Here is a 25135-nt window from a genome sequence, read left to right as displayed (position 1 = left end):
CAGGGCTCACCTTCTTGCGAATTAAGGACATGACACCAATCCTAGTAAGAACATGCTGGCGAGACAGGCCTTCTCGGGGGACACCATCAGCAAAGGTCTCAGCCCCATCTGCTCCTGGCTCACATAAGTGCCGCATAAAAAGAGAGACGTAAGCCCTGTAAGTGAAGAAGTAGAGAAATGAGTTAAATAGCAGCCATGCCAACTCCTAGATCAGATTCATTCTTACTCCCAGTCAAGTATATCCCAGACTACTCTGGCCCCATCCTGAGGTTAAAGCCCACCAATACAGTGAAGGCTGGTCTCCAGACCCCACCCCATGCCCAAGGTTCTCTTCCAGAGGAGCTAGGAACACAAAGAACCCTATTACTAAGAGCTTCGTCTGCCAATTTCATCAGAGAAAAGAACCCATTTCCCAGCTCAGCTTGGACTAGTGCAATGAAATGCCCAGAGATGAGAAGCAAACCTTGCTCTACACATCAGCCCTATTCCATCTCTCAACTTACTTGAACTCTTTCTCTGATTTGCCTCGCAGATCTCTCACAAGCCACTGGGTGGTAAAAGCATCCTGAGGTGGCATCCCATATCGCATGATTGCATTAAGAAAAGCTTTTCGCTGCCGAGCATTAAAACCAAGTACCTAGGGGGAGAAGGAACTAGGTGAGAAGGAGTAGGTCTTACTTTACCAAAGACCCAATACTGGCACTCACCCACGTCTCTTAAGAATCATACGGCACTTACTTCAATATTCCCCCCAACACGAGCCAACAGAGGAGGCAATGGCTTATCTTTATCATTCCGCAGGCCCTTGCGACTGGGCCTGCGGGGAGCTGCAAAAAGAAAAGAATGCATGAGTGACACCAGTAAAGATACTAGATGAAGAAATACTTAAACAATCAGCAGAAAGGCATAGCCCTCACCTTCTGAACGTTCATCAAAGTCTTCATCACCTTCCTCTGAGGCCACCGAATAATCGGACTGGTTGTCGGACTGGTCGTCCTGCCAATCTGGAGGGAGAGAGGGCAGATGAGCGGGGCCCACTGCTCTAGTGGAACGGCCCATGGGTGGGGGGCGGGGCCGGCCACACACACCTCGGTCCTCCTGGGAGCCATCATTGTAGTTGACCTGTTTACGGATTCTTTTTCCTTTGCCCAGATTTCGGGCCAAATCTTCTTGCTGCTGCTCATAATGGTGCCGCAGCAATTTCTCCCAGTAGTCAGGATCCACACTTTCTTCCTGTTTTATGATTTCCCGTTCTACCTCCTCTTCCTCCTGGGACAGAGGGAGGGCCAGGACTCAGGGGTGCTGAAGTCAGCACCACCAGCTACCCCTGGTCCTCACAGTTCCCATTCTACTAGCTCCTTTTCATGACTGGACTCAAATACTTGGTGTGCCTGCTTGGACCTAAGAACTTGAAAAAAACTGAATCAACATTAACATGGCTCTTCATAATTCTATATGGATCAGCAGTCAACATAACTAAAGAAAAACATGGGAGAGAGCCATTATCACAAGAGGCGGAGGAAGAGATAGTGTGCTTTCTTCTAAACCCTTGTACTGATGCATACACAGTTGGAAGACAGCAAACGTACAAGAGAGAGGTTAGAGCCTTAGCAAGGCAGAATGTAGCCACTTCTGAAACCCTACAAAACAGATGAAATAGAAGGGCCATAAGCCCTCCTGTTCTTCTAAACTTCCTAAGTTTATCAACTGTGCAAATATATCATCTTATGTTCTTATAATTTTTATGCTCTTCTGAAAGTCTTCTTACATTGTTTCCAGACATTTCAGGACCACTAACTGATTCTAACTCCCTTATATTAGAATTAAACTGCTGCTAACAGCCAATATTAAAAACAACCTAAGTATCCATCATTATTAAACTAATTAAATAAATGTTGGGGATTAGGGGTAGGCAAAATGGATGAAGGGGCTTAAAAGGTACAAGCTCCCAATTATGAAATAAATAAGTCATGGGAATGTAATGTACAGCACAGTGACTACAGTTACTGATACTACAGTTACTGATACTGTATTACATATATGGGAAGTTGCTTAGAGAGTAGATCAAGAAAAAAAAATTGTAACTATATGGTGATAGATGTTAACTAGATTTACTGTGATCATTTCACAGTATAAACACCAATTACCAAATCATGATGTTGTACATCTGAAACTAACATTATGATATATGTCAATTATACCTCAATTTTTAAAAATAAATAAATTATGGTACTTCCAAACAAGGACATACTATGCAGAAAAAAAATTGGGGAGCTCTTTATGTGCTGATTTAGACTGTATCTCCAAGATTTATTAGGTAGACAAAAGCAAGGTAGAGAACAGTATGTATAAGAAACTACTTTTGGGCTTAAAAAGAAAAAAAAACATATTTGTGAGTATATTCATATGTGTCTATATATGGATATATAGTAATTTGTATGTATATAAAATATTTTTAGAAAGATATACAAGAAACTGAACACACTGGTCATCCACAGGGAGGGAACTAGGTAGGCAGACAGAGGCGGAAGAGATTACCTTTTTATCTTTTGAATCTTGAACCATATGAATTATCTACTCAAAAAAAACAAAACTTTAAAATATTATAAACAGCAGCTGCAGCCACTAGTAAGAGGGCCATCTGTATACCTGTGTAATCCTTAGCAGTGGTTATCAACTCAAGGGGGAGTACCACCCCTCCCTTCCCAAACTCTAAGCATATGCTGCCAATCCTTCCACATATAGTAACTGCCTTGACAGGAATAGGGAGCACCTTCAAAAGGGCAGTTTTGATTGAATCTACTCTAAAGACCTATGTCAGACTTTCCAAGCAGTTACACATCACTGAGGTTAATAGATCACCTTCAAGAACACAGGTAATAGATACATATCAGAAAAACACAGCAAGATAGATAGTTCTAAGTTGGAAGGATGAGAAAAGATGGTAAAGACCACTAGTAACTTAAGTCAATTCAAAGAACTCTTAGCTGAGTAATCTAAAGAAGACCAAAGGAAAAAACAAATTTTAGCCCTGGCTTGTGTGGCTCAGTGGACCGAGTGCCGGTCTACAAACCAAAGTGTTGCTGGTTTGATTCCCAGTCAAAGCACATACCTGGGTTGTGAGCCAGGTCTCCAATAGGTGGTGTGCGAGAGGCAACCACACACTGATGTTTCTCTCCCTCTTTCTCCCTCCCTTCCCCTCTCTAAAAAGTAAATAAATAAAATCTTTAAAAAACAAACATAAAAAGCAAAACTTTTTTCATGTGATACCCAACTTTATCATTTGGAGAAAAAGTCATTACAGAAGCCACATATTTTATCACTGCTTCAGTGTTTTTTCTCTTTCTTTACTAAAAAAAGACCAAGAAAAGGAAGGGAAGAGGAAAAAAGGAAAAACAACCATTCTGTTTTAAAAAGTATAGGGAGACAGGCTCTCTAGGTATATTCTTATTTCCTGTCTTTTCTCCAAACGAGACCTGAACTAGCAAAGTTTACTCGTAGGGTTAATAAAGTACGTAAGAGAAAATGAGATTCTGATAAAGAGCTAATATAACTGTTTTGAGTGTGAAATTTCACTGTGGGTTTCCTGGCAGCCATGGCAAAGATGAAAATGTGATGAGTCGTATGTTACAGTATTTATTTTCAAGACAACGCACATTAACTCATCAATGTACTTACTTGCCTACAAATATTTTCTTCCTGTCTTAAATAATCTTAGTCTCAGTTCCAATTTTTGAACCAATCACCAAGCAAAGCAATGCCTTGGACTCATACTCACCCCCATTTCTTCTTCCCGCACCACATACTGGGCTACTTTGAATGAGCTCAGATATTCATTCATGCCCTGCAATTCTGTGTCTTCAGTCTCATCCTGGTTACGGTCCAGCAGTCGTTCAATGGCCTTATCATCATAGTGGATAACACTGCTATCCTCTCCCTCTTTGTTGTCTCCTCCTATAATCAAGGGTCCAAAACCCCAAAGTCAGCTTCGGCAGCTGCAGCAGAAAAAGCAAGTTCTACAGGACCCTAGGAACCAAAAATTCCCTTTAGAGAGGCCAAGCTGTACACCAAAACAAGCCCTAGACCAGCTCACCTCCATCTGTGGCTTCATCCTTGAATAGTTCCTCAGTGCCAAACTTGAGGATGTCATCAAGCTCCTGTTTAGACATGGATCCAGTCTTGGAGCCCAGCCCAGGCCGAACCACTAGATGCGTCAGCATCATCTTCTTTTTTGCCACCTGTGTGATACGCTCCTCCACTGATGCACGGGTCACAAACCGATAGATCATGACCTTCTTATTTTGCCCAATACGGTGAGCTCTGCTAAAGGCCTGGAGATAGGCACAAAACGAAGCCAGAAACTGAAGTAACCATATTTTCCTGCTTTCACTCTTGCCTAGACTTCCACATTAGAAGCAAATATCCAGCACTAGGCAGGAGCTGCAGCTTAGCTTTATACAAAACTTCCTTTTGCACCCCTGCCCACAGACACCACCCTCTATCATGTTACCCAAAATAGAACCACAGATAACCCAAACTCTCTGGTTTACAATATAGTGAAAGACATAAAAAGAATCGATTGTTTTCCCCTGAAAAAAACTAATTCCAGATGGTGGAGCTCTCACTTCTATTAAGTTCAGTAACAGGCTGCTACCTCTGCTCACCTGAATGTCATTATGGGGGTTCCAGTCAGAGTCATAGATAATAACTGTGTCAGCAGTGGCCAGATTGATTCCAAGGCCCCCAGCTCGAGTGGAAAGCAAGAAGCAGAACTGTTGAGCACCCGGTGCTAGGAAAGGAACCAAAAACACCATTAGAAGTGTCTTCTGAATTCTAATTAATAAATGTAGAAGGAATGTCAGAAATATAAAACCTCATGAGCTAATGTCACAGTAATAATCGGTGTTAAGAAAGGTCCACCTGTGGATACTGAAATTAATGTGAAAGTTTAAGGAGAAAGAAGGTATCACCACAGTCTCCGATATCTCTTAAGATACTTATCTATTACAGCAGAAAAATAACTTTCTTCCCATTCAGTGGAGAAACTCAACAGACAGCACCTGTACAAGTAGTCAAGGTTAACATCAAGAACAATGAGGCATTCACACCATGTCCTCCCCCGCCACCGCAATACAATGCACTGAGGACACAGCATCGCTTTCTAGTATTCTTGCCCCAAATGCCTACTCTCTATCTGATCATGAGAAAACTGACAAACTTAGAGATAGTCCACAAGTAGCTGACCAATAATCACCAAAATTATCAGTGTCATGAAAAAAGGGGAAGAATGAAGAACTGTCACAATAGGAAGAGACTCAACAACCTAATCAATGTGGGATCTGGGCTTGGATCGTGAAGTAGTAAAAGGACTTTAGGGGTAAAACTGGTGACATCTCAATTAAGGCCTAGTTTAGTTAACAGTACGATACCAGTGCAGATTTCCTGGTTAGGATAATTGTACGACGGTTATAAAAACTGTTGAGAAGCTGGGTGAAGAATACAATACATGAACTCCCTACACTATTTTTGCAACTTTTCTTTCAATCCAAAATTATTTTTTTAAAGATATATATTTTTAGAGAGGGGGCAGAAAGAGAGGGAGAGTAGTATCTATGTGAGAGAAACACTGACTGGTTGCCTCTTGTACACCCCCAGCTAGGGACCTGGCCCGCAATCCAGGCATGTGCCCTGACTGGGAATTGAACTGATGAGACCTTTTGCTTCACAGGCCAGCGCTCAGTCCACTGAGCTACACCAGCCAGGGCCAAAATTATTTTTTTTTTCTTAAAAAAAAGAGGTAATGGCTACTGAGACAAGTCTGCCACTAACTTGTTATATGCATTTGAGTAAGTCCTGGTCCCTCCTGGCCCTCAAGATACAAAGTGGGGTGGCGGGGTTGGTGGTAAAGAAAATGTTCTTTCTACCAAAAGAATGAAGACTTCAAAGAAAAAAATCTCCTACGAACAGTCCAATACATTCTTCCAATTGAGACATTCTGAAGATTTACTCTTCCATTATCAATTGACAAAGACCCACAAGAACTGTGCAGAAAAGCAGATGCACAAGAAGAACAAACGACTGATCCAAAGATGGCTGGATGTAAGCCACTCCTTCCCACATACCATTGAAGCGGTCAATGGCCTCTTGACGCATGTTCCCAGTGATTCCACCATCAATACGCTCATATTTATAACCTTCATGTTCCAAGAAATCCTCTAGCAGATCCAGCATCTTGGTCATCTGAAAAAGGAGCAAGTTTAATTATGGGGAAGTCAGGTGATATTCCCTTCCCTCATGTCACTGAGGGTTATCTGCTGCTATCACCTAAAGCCCCCAGCCCACATAATACCTGGGAGAAGATGAGTACACGGTGCCCACCCTCCTTAAGATTCTTGAGCATCTTCTGTAGCAGCAATAATTTCCCAGATGCTCTGATTAGGGCACTGCCATCATACATGCCATTAGGCATCTTAGGGGCTTCCTGAGGAAAGAAGCAAAAGAACATTGAAAGCAAGCCTAATAGAGCAGTTCTAACTCAAGGAAGAACAAGAGGTGGCACAGCATACCATTGCAGCCACGGGAAAGAGATATGGGTGGTTGCAGCACTTCTTAAGATCCATCACCACATTCAGCAGAGAGACCTGGTTGCCACCACCTCGAGCATTAAGTGCTTCAAAATTTCGAGTGAGGATATACTTGTAGTATTTCCTGCATGGGCAAGGGAGGAAGGTTAAGTCAGACTCAACAGTCTTCACGTTGACTCAAAATACAGTCCTAAGATCTGAGATCTTCCTTCCAACATATCTCTCTTTGGGACTACGGAAGGCGAACAACTACCACCACCACTATTTTAAATAAGGTACGGTATGACTAACTATGTAACAACCAAGTGCTCCAGCTCCCTGGCATCAGATGTCTCTAGGCCTTGCTTGGTCCTGTCACGAGATGCCTTAAGGCGGAGTGTGGGGAGGAGTTAAGAAACAGTTTGCAGACTGGCTCCCTTCCACTGAGATATCTAACAATATTTGCAAAATGAAGTCAATATTCTGTCCCTCCCAACGTACTTCTGCATAGGGCTCAGCTCCACACGCACAATCAATTCTGTCTTGGATGGCATGTTCTTGAACACATCGGCTTTGAGACGCCGCAACATGTGAGGGCCCAGCATGTCATGCAGTTTTTTAATCTGGTCCTCCTTGGCAATGTCAGCAAACTCCTCCAAGAAGCCTTCTAAATTGCTTCAGAAAGAGAAAGGGAAACATTGTAGGAGACAGAGAAAGGAAGAAAGGAAAGTGATATAAGAAATGAACAACAGGAAAATCAGAAGCAGAATTATGATCAGACTATATATAAACATACTTACTGGAACCTCTCAGGGGTGAGAAAGTTGAGCAGATGAAACAGCTCTTCTAGATTGTTTTGTAATGGAGTCCCAGTCAGCAACAGCTTATGCTGGAGTGAGTAACCATTTAAGACCCGGAAGAACTGGTGAACAGATGGAGAAGAGGTAAAATTCAATGAAAACAGGGCTCCAGTATGCCTCTGCAGAACTCCAAGCTGTTTCATTGCCCAACACTTAGGTCCCCCACCCCCAACTCCATCTCTCTTTTAAAGCCTGGCCACCAAAAGCAAAGACCATCCCCTTTTGTCTCCTCCTAAGTCTCCCCTTAATGAGTGGATGATACTAAGAGCTAACACTGGAGGCCACAATTTCCCTCTTTCCCCTCACCTTAGACTGATTGTTCTTGAGCCGATGGGCTTCATCCACGATGAGGCAGGCCCAGTCGATAGAGCCCAAGATAGCCATGTCAATGGTGATCAACTCATAGGATGTCAGCAGCACATGGAACTTCACAGATGCCTCTTTCTGCACAAGACAGCAACCTGGTCACTAATGTTCAACTTCTCCAGCATCAGTAAACCCAAGGGACTTATGGGGCTTTTCCCTCCTTCCAGCTGTCATCGTTTTGCCTCACCCCAGGGACCCAGTCACAAGGAAGCAAACTAAGCCCACAGCAACAACTCCCCTCAAGAGCAGTTTCCCTTCCACTGAGATACCTTCATGCGAGAGGCCTTCTTGCCACCACGAATGGCATTGTCTTCAAAGGAGAACTCATTCTCTCGGATGATGGCCCGGCTGTCTTTGTCACCCACATAAGTTACCACATACATGTCTGGAGCCCACATTTCAAATTCCCGCTCCCAGTTGATGATGGTAGACAGAGGGGCACTCACTAGGAAGGGGCCTTTGGAATGACCCTTTGAGGAAGATAAGAAGCAGCAGAGTAAGGACAAAGGGCCCAATCTGCTACAACCCCAGGTCCTACCTCTGCCTGCTGCCAACAGCTATTTGAGGACTGGCACGTGCACTGGTGTTCCCACCCTGCCCACTCCTTTCCACAAAGCCATACCCGCCACTGCAGGGAACTCAAAACCTTACCTCTTCCATTAAGTCTTCCCATACCAATTCCACCCAGAGTTCACTGATCTCAACACAAATCCATCCCACAGCACTAAGGCTCTATGCACCCACCACTAATCCTACCCCTGGCTCCATTCCCCCAAATCTTCCTCTGTATACGTGTGTCAATTAGTGTCATTCAAGGTTAACGAACAATTTCTTCTCCCCCTCTCTCTCTCCTCAGAGTGTAAGAGAAGACCATGAACACAAAATATGCCCACAAAAAACTAACAGCCCCAGCTTCCCTACCTCCTTGTAGAGGGAATAGAGGAAGACTGCTGTCTGGACAGTCTTCCCAAGGCCCATCTCATCAGCCAGGATGGTGTCTGTGCCCTGAGCCCAAGAGAAGCGCAACCAATTCAGGCCCTCCATTTGATACGGGTGCAGGGTTCCACCAGTGGCATCTAGGTATTCCGGCTGTCGCTCATACTTCACTGTTGGCTGAAGGATAAAATAAGAATTAGAGAGCTGGCAAGGAATTCCCTTCCTTTCATAACTGAGCGGTGGCCTCTTCCTCACACATTTTCACTAGATCCTCCTTGGGAGAGCCACAAGAAATTATGGGGGAAAAGGTCCTCACTGGTTATTGTAACTTTGTGTTTGATTTAGGATCCTCCAGGAAGCAGGGCAACAAACAGCCTATCAGGCAAACGGAGGTCTTGTGGTCTCACAGTTCTGAGGAAAGACACATCACAGCCTCACCAGCAATACATTAGCTCTTCTAGTCAGGATCCAGCAGGTAGATAATCCTATGTCCTTCATCCCCACTGTGGCCCTCAAGACTCATCTTTTTAACATTAACCATTCTCACATTACACATACAGACAAAAAAAAAACACAGAGGAACTGAGCCATAAATTATATGAATTAAGGATCAGAAGACCCAGGTTCCAATATTTCGTAAAAGTTTGGTTGTATGATTCCCCCCTCCATAGTTAACACTTCCTCCGTCATATAAAACACCACGTCCTGTGCTTTTGTTTTTGATAATGGAAAGAGAAAGTAATCCTAGTGTTTTCTCTGATTTACGGAGATGTGGAGAGCAGACGTCATGAGGCAGCCTCAGCTATAAAGTTATTACTCGCACTGTCATTAGATTGCAGCACACAAGACACTGTCCTACCCAGTAACTTGTGTTCTCCCTCTTCTGCCCAACTCACATCAACTGTTGGAGTTTCAGGAGGCCTCTCCAACTTCCTCAACTTCACCTTCTTGAGCTTCTTGCCTGGTCGTCCTTCTTCACCCCTCATTAACTCCCTGAAAAAGACAGACATCACATTACTGCCTATGGTCCTTTCAATAAGAAGCAACTCTACTCCTCACCAAAGTCACTCACCTATGATTCCAATAGCTCTGCTTGAACAGGTCATAGTCCTGTATCTCCACATCCTCACTCTCCCAGGATGCCTGATCATAGGGCAAGTCCCGCCACTTGATCAAGTAGTGGACATGGCCCTTCTTGTCCACGCTACAAGGTTAAGAGAAAATCCTCAGAGCCAGAAGGCCACCTCATGTCCTCCCAAGTCAGCCTTGCTTTCAAAAACTGCTGATAACATTTGTTCCAAACTGGACCTCTAGGTAGGCCAGACATGTAGTTAGAAACTCTACTATACCCGTCTTTGGACCAAAAATTATCTCTAATCTACAGTCTCCTATGGCTCAAGTACCAGGATTCGGTCAGTTAACAACAGAGTGTGAGTCTCTTCCAAGTGTAAGTTACTGGTGACGTCCATTTTCATAATACCTTTGGCAATGGTCTCCCTCCATATGCCCAAGATAACCGCAGTCTGGCCCATCTCCACTGGTACCTGTGGTTGAGAATTCGGTGGATCATCATCCACTCAGGCTTTATCCCATAACGATAGAAGCGTTCTTCCATCTCTGCAAATTTAGGGTCCTTGTTTTTCCGTTTTCGGCTCTTCTCTTCATCACCACCAAAGTCCCCAGAAGGCGGCTCATCCATATCATTCTTTCGCTGATAGTTTCGGAACATCACCTGACAGTGCAGTTCCAGCTGCAAACAGAAAGAGAAATAAGCCATTAAGAAGCTATAGTCACTCCCCCTACCCATGAGACTGTGTTCTCACTACCCTCGTTGTTGTAACCCCCACATCTCTAGCCAATCCAGGTTTACCTGCAATTCAGACACCCAGGAGCAGTGCCAATAAGACATGCCTTGCCATTTCACAAAGAACTGCCGCTCTGGACGCCCCTCCAAGGGTTTGGGGGAGGGAGTGTTGGGATCAGCATCTGGAGGTCGGGGCACCGGTGTGGGAGATGGTGGCTGACCCCACTTCCAGATTAGGATCTTCTGGACCTTGCCCTTAAGAGCTGGACACTAAGAGAAAAAGAAATGATCCAACACCAAATATTACCATGAGGTGGAAACAGTATAGCCCCCACAGCCTCAACCTCACCCAAGAATTATTAAAATCTCACTGCAAGTAAGAGCTAATCCCATGACCCTTCCAGGGAGAGAACAATAGAATTCCCTCTCCATTTTAAGACTTCATCCAGGACTTGTGTGACACGATCACTCCTATCTGCTTAACAGAGCTAACAGCTGGACTTCAACAATAACCCATAACAGCCTTGGCTGCATATTTCAGTTGGTTAGAGCATCATCTCAATACCCAAGGTTGTGAGTTCAATCCCAGGTCAGGGCATACACAAAAAGCAACCTATGAATGCATAATAGTAAGCATAACAACAAATCGATGTCTGTCTGTGTGTCTGTCTCTCCCCAAACTTACCAATTTAAAAAAAATAACCCACAACAAGAAATTAGAGAAAATTTCCAGATCTAAAGTCCAGAATTCCTCTCTTATGCAATACAAAGCAGTAAGTGACCCTTTTAAACCATTCTAAACTAGCTAGACCCCAAGTCTGGGTGGCAAGACAGGGATGGATATTGTGGACTAGAATACTGCTGCATCGCCCTCAAGAGAGCTGGTGAAGCATCAACTCCTCTGTTCAAAGTCAGTCATACATTTTCTCAGAACAAAGATATCCCAAGATTTCTTTGGGATATCCCAAAGAACCCATATCAAACATATCCCAAAGATCCCATGAAAAAGGAAAATGCCTGTCTCAGGGCTAAAAGGTGTACAGTTCTCCAAACCCTTCCAACGTCCCTCACCCTGGCTGGGGTCACTCACCGTACAACGGGGACAGAGCCACTCGCCATTGGGGATCTCTGGAAGTGGGGGGTTCAGGCAGTGGATATGGTAAGAAGAAGGACAAGTGTCACAGCAGAGCAGCTCCCCCCCATCCTTGCAGACCCGACAGAATTCCATATGGTGGTCATCTTCCTCTTCGGGGTCTCCCCCAACCTCTTCCAGGATCTCCTCACCCTCGGAATTGTCTTCTTTGGCCTCCCACTGAATGCCTTCCTTCTCCTGCAGTAAAGAAACAGTCAGATTATTACCACCCCCCCACCCCAAGGCTTAACCACACTCATCTTTCCATTGAAGGCTTCCCAAAGCCCACACCAGCAACACCACCATTACTCTCACCCAGGCCCAAAAGAGCTTTATCATCCCACCCTTCCTCTTGAGGGTCCCAAAGGGCCACAGTAGCCAGGTACTCACACAGTGTGGGCAGCTCCACTTGCCCTCGGGAGCCTTCTCCATATCTGGATCCAGGCAGACCATGTGGTAAGCTCGGGGACAGGTATCACACAGGATGATCTCACCGCCTTGCTGGCACACCTCGCAATAGTCCTGGTGGTCTGTCTCATAACCATCCATAGCAGTCACCTCCTCCTCGCCTGGGCAAGGAAGAGGGAAAGCCCAATTATTAGAAAAAAACTACCTCCCCCCACCCCGCCCCTAAAATAACCTAGCCCCTACCTCCTTAGGGAGATTATTCCCCAGTCATTCCCATCCCACCCAATTACATAGATTCAGAAAAGAAACACACCTTTCTTTTTCTTTTTAGTGGTTCGAAGCTTCTTGCGGCTGCGACTGCTACGGCTGGTGGAACCATCAGAAACAGAATAGCTATTGATACTGGCATCATCGAAGTCAGATTCTACATCTAAGTCGTCATCCTCACTCTGGAAGAATGAAAAGGAATAAGGTTAGAGGTTCAAGCCAAGGGAAAAGAAAGTGGTAGAGAAGGAATCCCTCTCTTACTGGGGGTACTAGTATTCCAGAAAGGGCTGTTATACATGGAGCCTAGTCATGTGTTCTGTGGCCAATCCCCCCACATTCGATGCATCTACTGCAAAGGATAGATCGATCCTGAAATGATGTAACATCCTCTCTATCAGATATCACACTCTCACCAAAAGGATGGGCTGGGCTCTCACCGAGGATCTCTTACGCTTAGAACCAAAACCTCCCAGCTTGATTTTCAGGGGAGCCACTTTCTTGGGTTTAGGCTTCTTAGCATCAGGTATACGAGGGCTGCCCTTGGGCTTCCTCCGAGCGTTGGGACCTAAATTCAGGACAGAGCAAGCAAGTTAGATCATATAACCCAAATACGTATCACTGGACAGAAAATGGGGAAAAACTTTAAACCACATAGATGGCCAAAAAGTTCATTTGGTTTTAAGGTATAAATAAAACACACGTTTTTCATTTTCACTGATAATTTTATTGAACAACATATTCACCATTTTGTTCCACTACCTTCTGCCATCTTTCAGGCAACTTCATAATTCCATCTTCCCAAAACTTTTTATCTTTTTGAGCAAATAACTGTTCCAGGTGCCTTTCGCAGTCTTCCAGGGAATTTAAATTTTTTCCATTAAGAGAATTTTATAAAGACCAAAACAAATGGAAACCCGAAGGTGCAATGTCTGATGAATATGGTGGAGGAATCAGAACTTCCCAGCCAAGCTGCAACCAGTTCTTGTCCGGCCATCAAAGAAACATGCAGTCTTGCGTTATCCTGATGGAAAATTACGTGTTTTCTGTTGACTAATTCCGGACACTTTTTGTTGGGTGCTGCTTTCAGCTGGTCTATTTGGGAGCAGTACTTGTTGGAATTAATCATTTGGTTTTCCGGAAGGAGTTCATAATAGAGGACTCCCTTCCAAGCCCACCATATACACATCACCTTCTTTGGGTGAAGACCGGTCTTTGGTGTGGTTGGTGGTGGTTCATTTCGCTTGCCCCACGATCTCTTCTGTTCCACATTATTGTAAAGTATCCATTTTTCACTGCCCGTCACAATTTGTTCTAAAAATGGAACATTTTTGTTATGTTTAAGTAGAGAATCACATGTGGAAATATGGTCAAGAAGGTTTTCTTGCTCAATTTATGTGTAACCCAAATAACAAAGCGTTTAACATAACCAAGCTGGTGCAAATGATTTCGACGCTTGATTTGGATATTCTGAGTATGTCGGCTATCTCCCACGTGGTATAAGGTTGATTGTTCTCAATTAATGTCTCGATTTGATCACTATTAACATCGACTGGTCTACCATTTCGTGGAGCATCGTCCAGCGAGAAATCTCCAGCACGGAACTTCACAAACCACTTCTGACACGTTCGATCAGTCACAGCACCTTCTCCATACACTGCACAAATCATTTTGCGTTTCAGTTGTGTTTTTACCTTTTTTTAAATAACAAAGCATAATATCCCGAAAATGTTGCTTATTTTCTTCCATCTTCAATATTATAATGGCTGCACAAAAATTCACCAATTTTGATAAGATTTTTTTAAATGTGGGCTGATGTGACAGCTGTCACAATACAATCTAACAAAATTGTTTCAAATGAAGTTAAAGACAACTAAGTGTTACTAGAGCCACCTTACAGGGAAACCAAACGAACTTTTTGGCCAACTCAATAATGAAAATTTTCTCCACCAAAGCTGGCTTCCCCATGATCAACTTCCCAAATTTCCTTCCTAAATCTAATACTCATTCCTCCCTACCTTCTATCTTCAGGCTGACAGAGTAGCATTTCCACACTTTGTCTGTCTTCACCATCCTAAGCCCACACTAGTCACCCCTCTCATCAAGGCCCATTTTACCTTTGCCCTCCTTTGTCTTGGCCTTGCGGATAGGAACCTCCACAGGGGGAGGAGGTGGTACAACTTCAGTGGCTGTCACCATGCTCTCTACCACAGCCACTGCTGCTGCTGCTGCTGCCGCCACTGAAGCCCCAGAACTGCCTTTGAAGGGGTTGTTGGTGCTGAACTCCCGCCACTTTGCGCCCAAAACCATCATCATCTTGGAGACAGCAATCTTGGGGTTTTTGGCAGCAATGAGGGGTCTGGTGGAGAAATGGATGAGAACAGAAAAAAGGAGGAAGTTTAAAAATAAGAGAGGGAAAAAGCGGGAAAATAAGTGAGAAGAGATTATAGATGCCCTCTCCTCCCCTTGCCCCCAAGACCCGCCTAGTTACCGAACAAACTGGCTGAAGGCCTTGTAGTTGGTGAGGGTGCGATAATCCTCCTCTGAGAACACATGGTCAATATCTTCCATGCCCCAGTCTTCCAGAAGCTGAGCAGATGATTTAGGCTCCTGCAGAGAGAGCAAGGTCAAAGACCTGACTCCTAATGCCTATACATGCTAAAGGAACTGAGTTGTAACTAAGGCTTACAAGACCCAAGGAAGAGAGCTAAAAGGAAATCATTAGAAATAGGTGGGGAGAAAATGTTCTAATGAGCAACAGAGTGTCCAGGAAACAAAGAACAGATGTTAACAAGCACTAATGAATAGAGAATGGAGATCTAGGTACCTTTGAATCATCATCCTCATCCTCCTCCTCCTCTTCCTCCTTCCGCTTGGATTTGCTCTTCTTTTCTTTCTTAGGTCCAAGCTTCTTTTTCTTCTTCTTGCCAGGGGTATAGTCGCTGCCCTCACTGTCTGAGCGCAGAGCCACCTCTTCCTCTTCTTCCACAAACTCTGGCCCCTCCCCAGAGCTGTCCCCCAGCTGCCGGCATAAGAGCACACGCTGGAGCAGGGAAGGGGGGGAGAGGGAGACACACACACATGCTACACACATGCTGACCTCAGGACAGCCCTAAGGCTTGTCCCCAGGACCTGGCCCGCCACTCCAGAGGAAGAAACAGATGCCCCCAGCCCTTCCACCCTTTTTAGAGCTCCTCCCTGCTTCTTCTTACACCTCACAGCATCCAGTCACCGGCTCACCTCCTTTTTTTGGCGCTTGCTCTTAGGAATTTTAGGGTCCCGAGGTTTCTTAGGTTTTTTCTTTTTCTTGAGCTTTGGAGTCTCTGCTTCTGACAAATCCTCTTCTGGGTCATCTTCGTTTTCTACATATATTTGACAAAGACAGGAAAGCAGGGAAAAGATCAATAGCAAAAGGTTAGAGCCTAATCTAGAGCTTTAGACGTTATTCCCCCACTTCTTGTCCCAGATTCCACTTAAGAGACTGTTATACTCTCCACAGAAGGAAGCTGAGACTCTGGACAAAATCAGACGAGAGAGCTGTATAGACCTGAATTAGGACTGCCAGGCTAGCCCAGACCCATTGCGGGCAGCTGTCCAGACCCCTGCCTCCTCTCCCTAACTCCTAACAGGAGTCTTCTACATGCTCATCTCCAATGCAGCTAAATCAAGCCGCTTTTAGTTAACAAAGTAATAGAAATAAATCTAGTCTTCCTAGAACTGGCCACCAAGTAGACTATAAATCAGAGAATGAGAATGAAAGCTCCTATCCAGATGGCAAAAACTACAGTATATACCTCACCGTATTTCCCAAAGAATATCAGTTCAGGGGTCCCAGAACCCACACCTTTCACCCACCCTCTTGGATCATCCCAGCTCCAAACCACCAGAAAATCCACGTCCCAGGTTCTGTTGCTAGCCCAATCCCAAACATAATTTCCTTTTCCCATCTCCAGCCTACTGTTCCTCCCCAGCTTCTCCTGGGTCAGTAGCCTCTTCTCCCCAGGGGCCCAAATCAGCCCAGCTGTCACATCTCCTCCACCCCCCCCCCCATCCTCCTCCCATCTGGCTCCACCTCCTCCCCTGGCTGGGAGCACACACAAAGCCTGGGGTAATGCTGAGCGCTCCTGGGCAGGGATAGGTGGGAAGGGGCACAGAGGGGGAGGAGAAGGCCAGGAGGCAGCTTCCTTTGTAACAGACATTCACACCAGCACACCAGCTCCCTCCTCCCTCCTCTTTCTCCTTCTTCCCAAGCCACCCCCGCCCAAGGAGGGGGGTAGTGGAGAAGGGAGTGGAGAGGAGGGAGTGCCTCACCCGCTGAGGAGAGGGAAAATGGCTCCTGACCGCAGAAGCCAGCCCAGGGCACCCAGCTGCCAACATAGGACAGACAGGAAGTGGCAGGGGAGGGGGTGGGGGTTGAGAGAGGTAGCTGGGGAAAGACTACCTTCACAGAAGACTTCCCAAATTATTACCTGGTCCCAGGTCCAAATGTCACCTCTCCTAATACCTCCTCCGGTATGACACAGTTCTCAAGAGGGCACCCTGACATCCAAGGCAAGGAAACCCAAGACAAACATGAAGGCAATACTATGAGAGGGAACTGCCTTACTCCTTCAATCATAATTGTTTTTCCAATCACCAGACCTAACATTTAACAAAGGCTCAGTGGACCTGTGGTCAGAGAATACAACCTTCTCAAATTTGATACCCAAATAATTTACCATGAGGAATGGGAGCCCACAAAATGTCTCTGAAACTCCGTTTCCTCATCACCCCTACCCAAAGTCCAGGCCACAGATCGTAAACCACCTCCTGCCACCTATCCAACATTTAGGAGTCAGGTCCACACCAAGAAAAAGGAGCAGCGCCTCGATAGTGGTAGACAATAATGTTTCCTTCAATCCTACACAGGCTCTTAGCTCCTGACCCCCAGAACTAGCACTAAAATGCCTCTGGTTCCGCCCTTCCTGAGAAAGGCAGATACTAGGGAACATGAGACATTAGGCTGGACAAAGCACTATCAGCCTCCCCCCCACTCAGCCCAGATCAGGCCAGGCACAAGAAAGCCCCTCCCATTCCCTTGGGAATGGAACACCAGTCTGGATCTCACCAGAAAAAAATCATTTTCTTTAAGGGCTTCTTCCCAGCAATCCCTAGGTCCCTATGTCCCCAGCTCCCCAGCCCCTTATACTCCACCTCCCCCATGTCAATCTCTGGGGTCATCTTCTTCACCACCTCCGTAAGTGCTGGAACTGGAGACAAGGACAAACCCACGAAGGCAGAGAAGACACCCTCTCATCCACCTAAGAACCCCCCAAACCTCTCAGGCAGATAAGGTACTGACATGGCAAGCAGCAAACTGGCTGAGACATAGAGGAACAGGGATTTGGGAACGGGGCAGGAATAGGATATGGCAAGTGGGAAAACTGGGTCATGCTACAGCTTGGGGCAGAGCTCACCTGGGGAGCCTGCACAGCTTCCAACAGACATGGGGGCAGTCTCACGCTGAGGGAGGGGCTTAAGGGAAGCTAAGATGTGCAACCAACATTAGCTGGATGGCGCTACCACTTCTCATGCCCCTCAGAGAAAGGATGGGATAATATTATCACCACTACCACCCTGGGCAACAGCGAAGAGACTCAAGCCTAAGTTTCTTAACCCAACAGCTGAAGACTCAGTAACAAGATTGACCTAACTGGCCTCAGGTTGAAGTGAAGACTTCCAACTTAGAAAATGCCAAATGTGGAAACAACTCTCTCCCATACCACCTCAACTTGCCGCTAGAGCTGAGGAGAAAGAAGGCAGAACTGAAAGATGTTCCGTGGGCAACAGAAACAGAACCAGCAGGCTCCAATATGAAAAGTAAAATATAAGTGAAAAGGATGAAGAAAATGGCATGCAGAAAGAAATATAAGTAAAACAAAGGTCAAGGAAACAACATGACTTAGATGGGGGCTCTGAAGGCGAGGCAGGCAGGAGAGACATCTGCTTAGCAGCATGACATCAATCACTTTGGGGTAGACAAGGTTTACTCCAATAAAGCAGGGTAATTATAACCATACAGGTTTGGCCAGTTCAAGGAGCCACCCCAAAACACAGTGCAACCCCCAACACACCTACACAAATACTTCACACCATCAGCCCAAACCCAAGGCTACCTGCACAGGGGCAGAAACCTTGGGGGAGCGGGGGGGGGGGGGGGAGAAGCTAGGATTACGTCCATTTGCCTGGGAAGGAGGGGTGGCCAGGGCGTCATCTCCCTTCTCTCACACCTCTTAGTAAATCATGCAGGCTATAATATTCTACCCCTAACCTCCACCATTCTTCCCCAGCTCAAAACGGTCCAGCCATCTGCCTGGCTAAAAGCACTCTAGATTCCAGCTAAGTAAGGAGCGCAATTCAAACTTCACACAGTTTGCAACAGCACAGAAAACCAGTTACTGATCAAAAGCTAAAAAATAATTAGATAGAGAGTAACCAGCACTCCCTCTTTCCTTTCCACAGAGCAGCAACCACAGGATCCTAACTACCATAGATGCCCAGCTGGTCTCATCAAAAGGCAATCCTCAACCCCCTCCTCCCACCACCACCACCACAGGGCCTCCAGGGGTCCCAGCTACCTGCATTCCTCCAAAGACCCCCACAAGGTAATGCCTGCCAGCCCAGAGAGCTCCCTCAACTGGGAACTGCATAGCATTCCTGAAGACAGTGCAGCAAGCTTGCCATCTCCGTCCAGGAGCCCAGGAGGCACAAGGCTTCCACCCCACTCCCACAAGAGTGAGCTCCGCAAAAGGGAACCACTCCCTTCGGATGCCCTCTACCTCCGACTCTGCACAGAGAGAGAGAGAAACTAAGCCCCGTCTCACCGGAATCACTAGGGAGGGCCCAAATGTCTCCTTCCTGCCCTGGGCCCTTGGGGAAGATGTTACCTGGGTGGGGTGGGGGCAGGCTGTTGTTCAAAAGTGCATCCATATCCTCCTCCTCGCTGCCCGCTGAGCAGAGGGACGGGGAGCCCAGGCCCGACGCCATCCCCTTCCGCTCCCGGCCAGGGAATTGGCCCAGCTGCTCCTGCCTGCGGCCTGGGGCCCTCTACACTGGCCCGAGTCACTGTGCGGGGGAGGGGGAAAAGAGAGAGAACAGTCAGTGACGTGCACTGTCCCCCTCCCCCACCACCACCACCACCGGCCCCCCCCCACCCCAGCCACCCTAGCGGGGCACCCGAACCACTCAGGCTGAACTTAGTTCCACACTCCTCGGGGGCAGCCCGGAAGCCCGCTCCCCCACTGGAGCGCCCCAGATGAGAGGCAGCGACGCCCCCGAGGGTGGACCGATGCAGGCGTGGAGAGGGGGGAAGCTGGGCTGCACCGAGTGGGGTGTGACGGGGGAAGGAGGGTCCGAATGGCCGCGGCGCGGGGGGGGGGGGGGGGGGGGGGGACGAGGGAGGCGGCTGGCGGCGAAGCGCTCGGGGACACAAGGTCACTTGGGGGTGGGGGGGGCGCCTCCCTGCGCCTGGGGAGGGGCCAGTCCCTAGTCAGGGCAGCTCTCCAAAGGCTGTCCTCTGGGACAACTCAGGTTCTCCTGAGGAGCAGCGGGGGACAAGGGGGCGTGGAGGCTCGGGCGCTCTGGGGGGCTGCACGCAGAAACTTGGGGGCCAGAGGGCTCTCACTGGGCAGGGGGTCGGGCCACGTGTCCCGGGGGGCAAGTGAGCAGAGGGCCACCGGGCAGGCGCTGGGCATTGTGGGAGACCAAGCCCGAGGTGGGAGTCTCAGGGGAACAAGACTCCGGCCGGGTTAGGGCGGGGGGAGGAGGGTGGCGCCCTGCACGGGAGGAACGGGAAGGGTCGGCTCCTCAGGGTAGGGGGCGGTCCGCGGGTCGGGGGAAACCTGAAGAACCGGCGGGTGGTGGGATGACCCTTGGGGCTGGCTTGGCTGAAAGGGGCGTCTCTTTGGGAACCCCACGCTCTCCTCACCCCGGAGCCGCCGCAGGTCTCGCAGGGTCTGGCCCGGTGTCACTCCCGCTCCGGCTCCTCCTCGCCGCGGCCGAAGGGGGGAAAATGGCTCCTGCTCCGGCGTCGCCTCTTAAAGGGCCCGAAACACCGGCCGGGAAATCCCACCGCACAGGCCCCGCCCCCCCACGGACAGCCCATAATAACCTCAACCAACTCCAACCCCCCTCCACTACCGCCACCCTCCTCCCTAGGTCTCCCGGGCAACCCCCGCCCCCTCGTCGCTCAGGCAACCATTGGCCACGCCCCCTTCGAGCGCGCGCGCTTGTCACCCGGGCAACCACCCACCTCCTAGCCATCCCATAATACACTCGGACACCCCTACCACCACCACCACCACCACCACAACACGCACATATACACACACGCTCCATATACACATATCCAGGGCTTTTGACATCTAATGTTGCAGACCTTTTGCAACTAACCCTTCCCCCCCAGACATCCCATAATAGCCATTCTTTGCCAACTTCTTCACTGTTGGCCTTAATGCTAACATCCCATAATAATTCGTCACCTTTCCCTCCCCATGGCCATCCCATAATAAGCACCCCGCCCAGCACTTCAGCCTCACATCCCATAATACTCATCCCCAGCCCCCACAGACATCCCATAATAACCACACTTCATCCACCCCCAGTTTGATATCCCATAATAGTCAGAAACTTACCCCCCCCACACACTACAACAACGGACACTTCGGCCTCCTCCCACACAAATCCCGTAATAATCACTCTCCCACTTTCTATACCAACATCCCATAATAACAGAACCCCTGGAGCTGCAGGCCAGGGTCTAGATCCTCACACCACCACCCTCAACCTTACACACTCACTCCAGCTCCATAGCCCATAATAATCACCCCTATCCTGTCAAACAGATATCCCATAATAATCGGCAGCCCTACTGACACCCTGCAGATGGACATCAAATCTCCTTTAACACTGGAGATATATGCCATAATTTTTACTCCCCCACCCGAACCCATAATAACTGCAAGGAGACCACGGTCAATCGAATATACCATAATATTCCCAGCACAACCCATGATGCGTCACATCCTGCAATGCTTCATCTCCACTCCACCACCCCTATACTTTTCCATCCAGTATCCCATAATATTCATATTCATACCTCCCCCATCTCCAGATGCTGTCAGTGTATTCTAACACTTACAGCAGCCAGGGTAAAGTAGGCTACCCACATTGCCCTGTCCCCACCCCAACTTGTACACACCTTCATCCCTTTCTGGGCCAAAGCAATACCCTGGCATAAATAAAGCCTCTTGATGTCTAGGACAGAACCTAGCTTCCCTCATCCCATCATTTCCAGACACTCAGAAACTGAGAGTCAACCTAGGGCCCCACCCAAGGCCACCAAAATCCATATTATCTCTAGACACTTACCTCTAAGTCTTAAATTTTGAGTAAGACCAGCCAAATACCATGCCGGCCAGATAAACTATTTACATAAAGTCTAATCCCCCCCTCCTGCCCCCAGCCAGCATCCCACAATAAGTACAAACTCCCACCTAAAGACTATTTCTCAACATTCCAGCAGTACTCTCCCCACCCTACCCCACCTTCCCAGGCCAGGTGTTCTATTCATCAACACCCCTGGGCCACTCCCATGGATGAACATCCCATCATGAGGTGAACCGGGGATCCTGCTACATATACACCAAGAGCCAAGACCTAACTCTTCCTCTACTCATTGCTACCAGTTCATTTAACAGATGTTAACAGAGTACCTAGCAAGGCAGAGAGCTGGGAACCATGGGAAATGCAAGGACCATAGGTACCTCCTTCCAAGAAGCATAAACCACCAAATAAACTATGAAACTAGATAGAATATCGAATATCAAGGGAGAACAATTGAGTGCTAGTTCCCAATTTCCTGTTACAGAGAATAAAACAAATCCCAACTGGCCTCAGGCGAGATCACGTCACCGTAGAGGTCCTCGGTGGTCCTCCTAGAATCTAGAAGGTAGTCCAAAATGGATGGATGTTAAGGTAATCTTATCTGTTCCATACATACTAAGGGATTTTGATTGAAAAGCAATGTTCACCCATCCAGCATTTCTAATACTAAAATTCTATAATATCATCGTACGCTTCCTCTTTGAGTGACTCGTCAACATGCCAGAATTGTTATCCTCATTCTTAAACACTAAGTTCTGCTTATCCTCAGTGTCTCCTATTTTTCAGCCTCTTTCTCATTTTGTATCCTGAAGTTTTATAATACTTCCAAGTGCCCCATGCTCACCTCATTGAGGCCCCATTTTCCACCAACCAAAAAAACCTTTGTTGTATAATATTCACCATCTTCCCCTCCACACGTACACGTCAACGTTCCGGGATGCCTTCTTCACTCCATTACGTCACAAGATAGTCTCCCAACATATCCATACCTTCCCCTAATTGTGCCTTACCCTGCAGCCACCTTGGGGACCCGGGCTGAGAAAGCTGGAGAGCCCAACCTTAAAATCCTTTGGCCCTCAGAGAACTTGAGCCCATAAACCTGTCACTTTTCCCTTTTCCTGACCCCTAGAGAACCAGGGCCTGAGTGAAGACCTATGTCCCAGCACTGTCACCTTGCTGCCCCCCAACTCCGACCCCAGGCCAGAGGTAATGTCTTCATCTGTTCTCTTGTTTCTTTTTCACACAAGTCCAAGACCTATGGCAGTAGGACAGGTTGAAGAAAAACCGGAACTTTCCCCTAGGAGGGGCCCTTCCTAACCAGAAGTGAGTGGGATGAACCTCTTACCATCTCTGCATTGCCCTTCTGATCTCACTTCCCTAGAAAAAGGGCCTGGCCCAATGATTCGCCTCTCCTCTGGGAGCCGTAGGACTGGAGAACTAGCAAGGAGAAGAGTTCAGAAGACGCAAGACTTGCTTCTGGAAATCACTATTCCTTTGCTTCTAAGCAGAGTATCAGTGACGCTGATAAGTCTTTCCTCCAGCTCCTACCTGACTTAACTCCCTGGTCCACCTTTTTGCCACATCCATTGTGACATGCAGGCTGTTTCCCCCATTCCACAAGGCTGCCATGGTCTTCCTCATTAAATCCTCTTAACTTCAAGATTGGGCCCCATTCATTTGTGCAAACCTTCCCCCATGCTTATTTTGAGTACTAAGAAGGAGCCTTGTGCTCCTCACCTGGGGGAAAGGAGGCAGCTTTTTAAGATACCATAGTGTGGTCATACCTCCTTTCAAGAAGTTTCTCCTTCCTATATAGAACTGCCAGACACCTGTTATGTCCTCCTCTCTTCCCATTTCTCCAGGGGATCTAGTCTGCCTCTGGGCCTTAAATTCCCTTCTGTAAATCTCCATCTGCCCCTTTTCTTCTACTATACATACCACATTAGTACAGTGATTGCTAATATAAACCAAGAAGAGAGTTTTATAACTGGGTGGTCACAGCTTACTGCTTGTGATGACAAACACTGGTACCTTTTGTGCAGGTTCCCATCTCTGCAGGTTCTACCCATGTACCCTCTAGTTCCTCTGACTCCACACCTCTAGGTGAAAGTTCCAGGGAGGGCTAGGATGTGTGTTGTTCTATGTTGCTTTTGTGGTCTTTATGCATCTATGCTCCCCCTCCCTACCCTGGCTCCAAGCTACCCTCCCAGATAAATTATAAATAAACCACTAGCATGATTGGCCCACAGGGACTAAGGGATGGGATAATCTCCTGATTAATGCATCCGGGGGGACAGCCTCTCTAGCCAGTTACCTTAGAGTTCTGTTTCCATCCGTGGTACAGAAGAACCTCGAATAACACTCAAGAGTGGTTGTCCATGGAGTTTTGGGCATATGCTGTGTATGTAGTTCCTCCTTCTACATCTCTGCTCTGGGAGAGCCCTAGAAACTCTGCTTATAAGAGATCTAAGGGACCACTGCTCTCCTCCTCTGTCAGAAAAAGGGATTTGGGAAGACAACGTAGGGAAGAAAAGCCACAGTGACAGTGCATTCTGATGGCTAGACAGGATGCCGGTTCTGCAGGTTCAGGAGTTGGGAGTTGGGGGAGTGTTGGGCTAGGCATTTGTCCTTCAGGACCCAACCCAGTGTCTATTCCTTGGATGTGACTGCAAGGTGGCATCACCCCCCCTACCTCAGCTATGGTCCCAAGGGTCAAATCCAGGAAGGCAAAGAGGGAGAGGTACGGGAACACTGCTCCCTTTGGTGTGCCATACAGCTGGAGCCCAGGCGTTCTCACTGTCAGGGCAGCACTTGCAAGCCACGGACTCAGCAACCTTGCACCTCACAAGCTGTGTGAGCTACAAGGACCCAGGTGTCCAGGGTTCAGAGTTGGTTAGCTCTAGTCTGCCCCAGGGGCCCCTTCAAACAGCTGTCACCAAAGAACCTCTCCAGCCAGTTACTCTTGCCAGGCCTTAGGTCTGGCTCCAAGGCTCATCCACCCTCCCCAGCTCCTGCCCTCTTCCTTCCTTTCCTTCCCCCTCCCCCCTTCTCCAGAGCTTCACCTACCCAGGACAGCCCCACCCAGCTGTGCAGGACACATCCCATAATAATCCTTCTCCTTGCTAGCCCCCCCCCAAAAAAGAGAGGTGGCCATCCCATAATAGCCACCCACAAAAGACATTCCGCGGTGACCGCCCCCTCCCTGCAGAGCTGCTGGGAGCAGCCATCCCATAATAGCTGGCCGCCTGTTTTACTGGTTAAGGCTGTGGAGGGAGCAGAAGAGGAAATAGAGGGGAGGGGGGAGGGGGACCTAGGGCCCCCATTTTGGGGAAGGGGGGGGAGATGGGGAAGGAGAGTGGTCCAAGAGAATAGGAAGACA

The 25135-nt window shown here is 47.6% G+C and overlaps 1 protein-coding gene across 8 annotated transcripts in view; it reads right to left on the bottom strand.

Moving 5' to 3' along the window:
* The window catches only part of CHD4 (chromodomain helicase DNA binding protein 4), a 28585-nt gene extending 8126 nt beyond the window's left edge, over window positions 1–20459 (bottom strand). For 2 of the 8 annotated variants that reach the window (XM_045186879.3, XM_024579110.4), the window contains exons 1-30: window positions 20300–20459; window positions 19260–19437; window positions 15574–15695; window positions 15161–15376; window positions 14825–14943; window positions 14451–14692; window positions 12774–12901; window positions 12383–12518; window positions 12052–12230; window positions 11620–11859; window positions 10596–10799; window positions 10270–10475; window positions 9798–9929; window positions 9622–9718; window positions 8711–8902; window positions 8059–8259; window positions 7730–7867; window positions 7364–7485; window positions 7065–7238; window positions 6567–6708; window positions 6350–6481; window positions 6123–6240; window positions 4665–4789; window positions 4094–4331; window positions 3779–3954; window positions 1089–1269; window positions 918–1004; window positions 739–827; window positions 504–637; window positions 11–155 (exon numbers count right to left, since the gene is read on the bottom strand). In XM_045186879.3, the coding sequence (XP_045042814.2) occupies window positions 11–155; window positions 504–637; window positions 739–827; window positions 918–1004; window positions 1089–1269; window positions 3779–3954; window positions 4094–4331; window positions 4665–4789; window positions 6123–6240; window positions 6350–6481; window positions 6567–6708; window positions 7065–7238; window positions 7364–7485; window positions 7730–7867; window positions 8059–8259; window positions 8711–8902; window positions 9622–9718; window positions 9798–9929; window positions 10270–10475; window positions 10596–10799; window positions 11620–11859; window positions 12052–12230; window positions 12383–12518; window positions 12774–12901; window positions 14451–14692; window positions 14825–14943; window positions 15161–15376; window positions 15574–15695; window positions 19260–19359 (4515 nt within the window). In that variant the 5' untranslated portion in view covers window positions 19360–19437; window positions 20300–20459. Of the gene's footprint in view, window positions 1–10; window positions 156–503; window positions 638–738; window positions 828–917; window positions 1270–3778; window positions 3955–4093; window positions 4332–4664; window positions 4790–6122; window positions 6241–6349; window positions 6482–6566; window positions 6709–7064; window positions 7239–7363; window positions 7486–7729; window positions 7868–8058; window positions 8260–8710; window positions 8903–9621; window positions 9719–9797; window positions 9930–10269; window positions 10476–10595; window positions 10800–11619; window positions 11860–12051; window positions 12231–12382; window positions 12519–12773; window positions 12902–14450; window positions 14693–14824; window positions 14944–15160; window positions 15377–15573; window positions 15696–19259; window positions 19438–19568; window positions 19677–20299 lie in introns of those variants that run through there. The other 6 variants (XM_045186881.3, XM_024579112.4, XM_045186880.3 and 3 more) reach the window with 5 other exon arrangements.
* Window positions 20460–25135: the final 4676 nt, after the last annotated feature.

Source organism: Desmodus rotundus, chromosome 3 (genome assembly GCF_022682495.2).
Source record: "Desmodus rotundus isolate HL8 chromosome 3, HLdesRot8A.1, whole genome shotgun sequence".
Taxonomy (NCBI): domain Eukaryota; kingdom Metazoa; phylum Chordata; class Mammalia; order Chiroptera; family Phyllostomidae; genus Desmodus; species Desmodus rotundus.
This window is presented reverse-complemented; position numbering and strand designations above follow the sequence as displayed.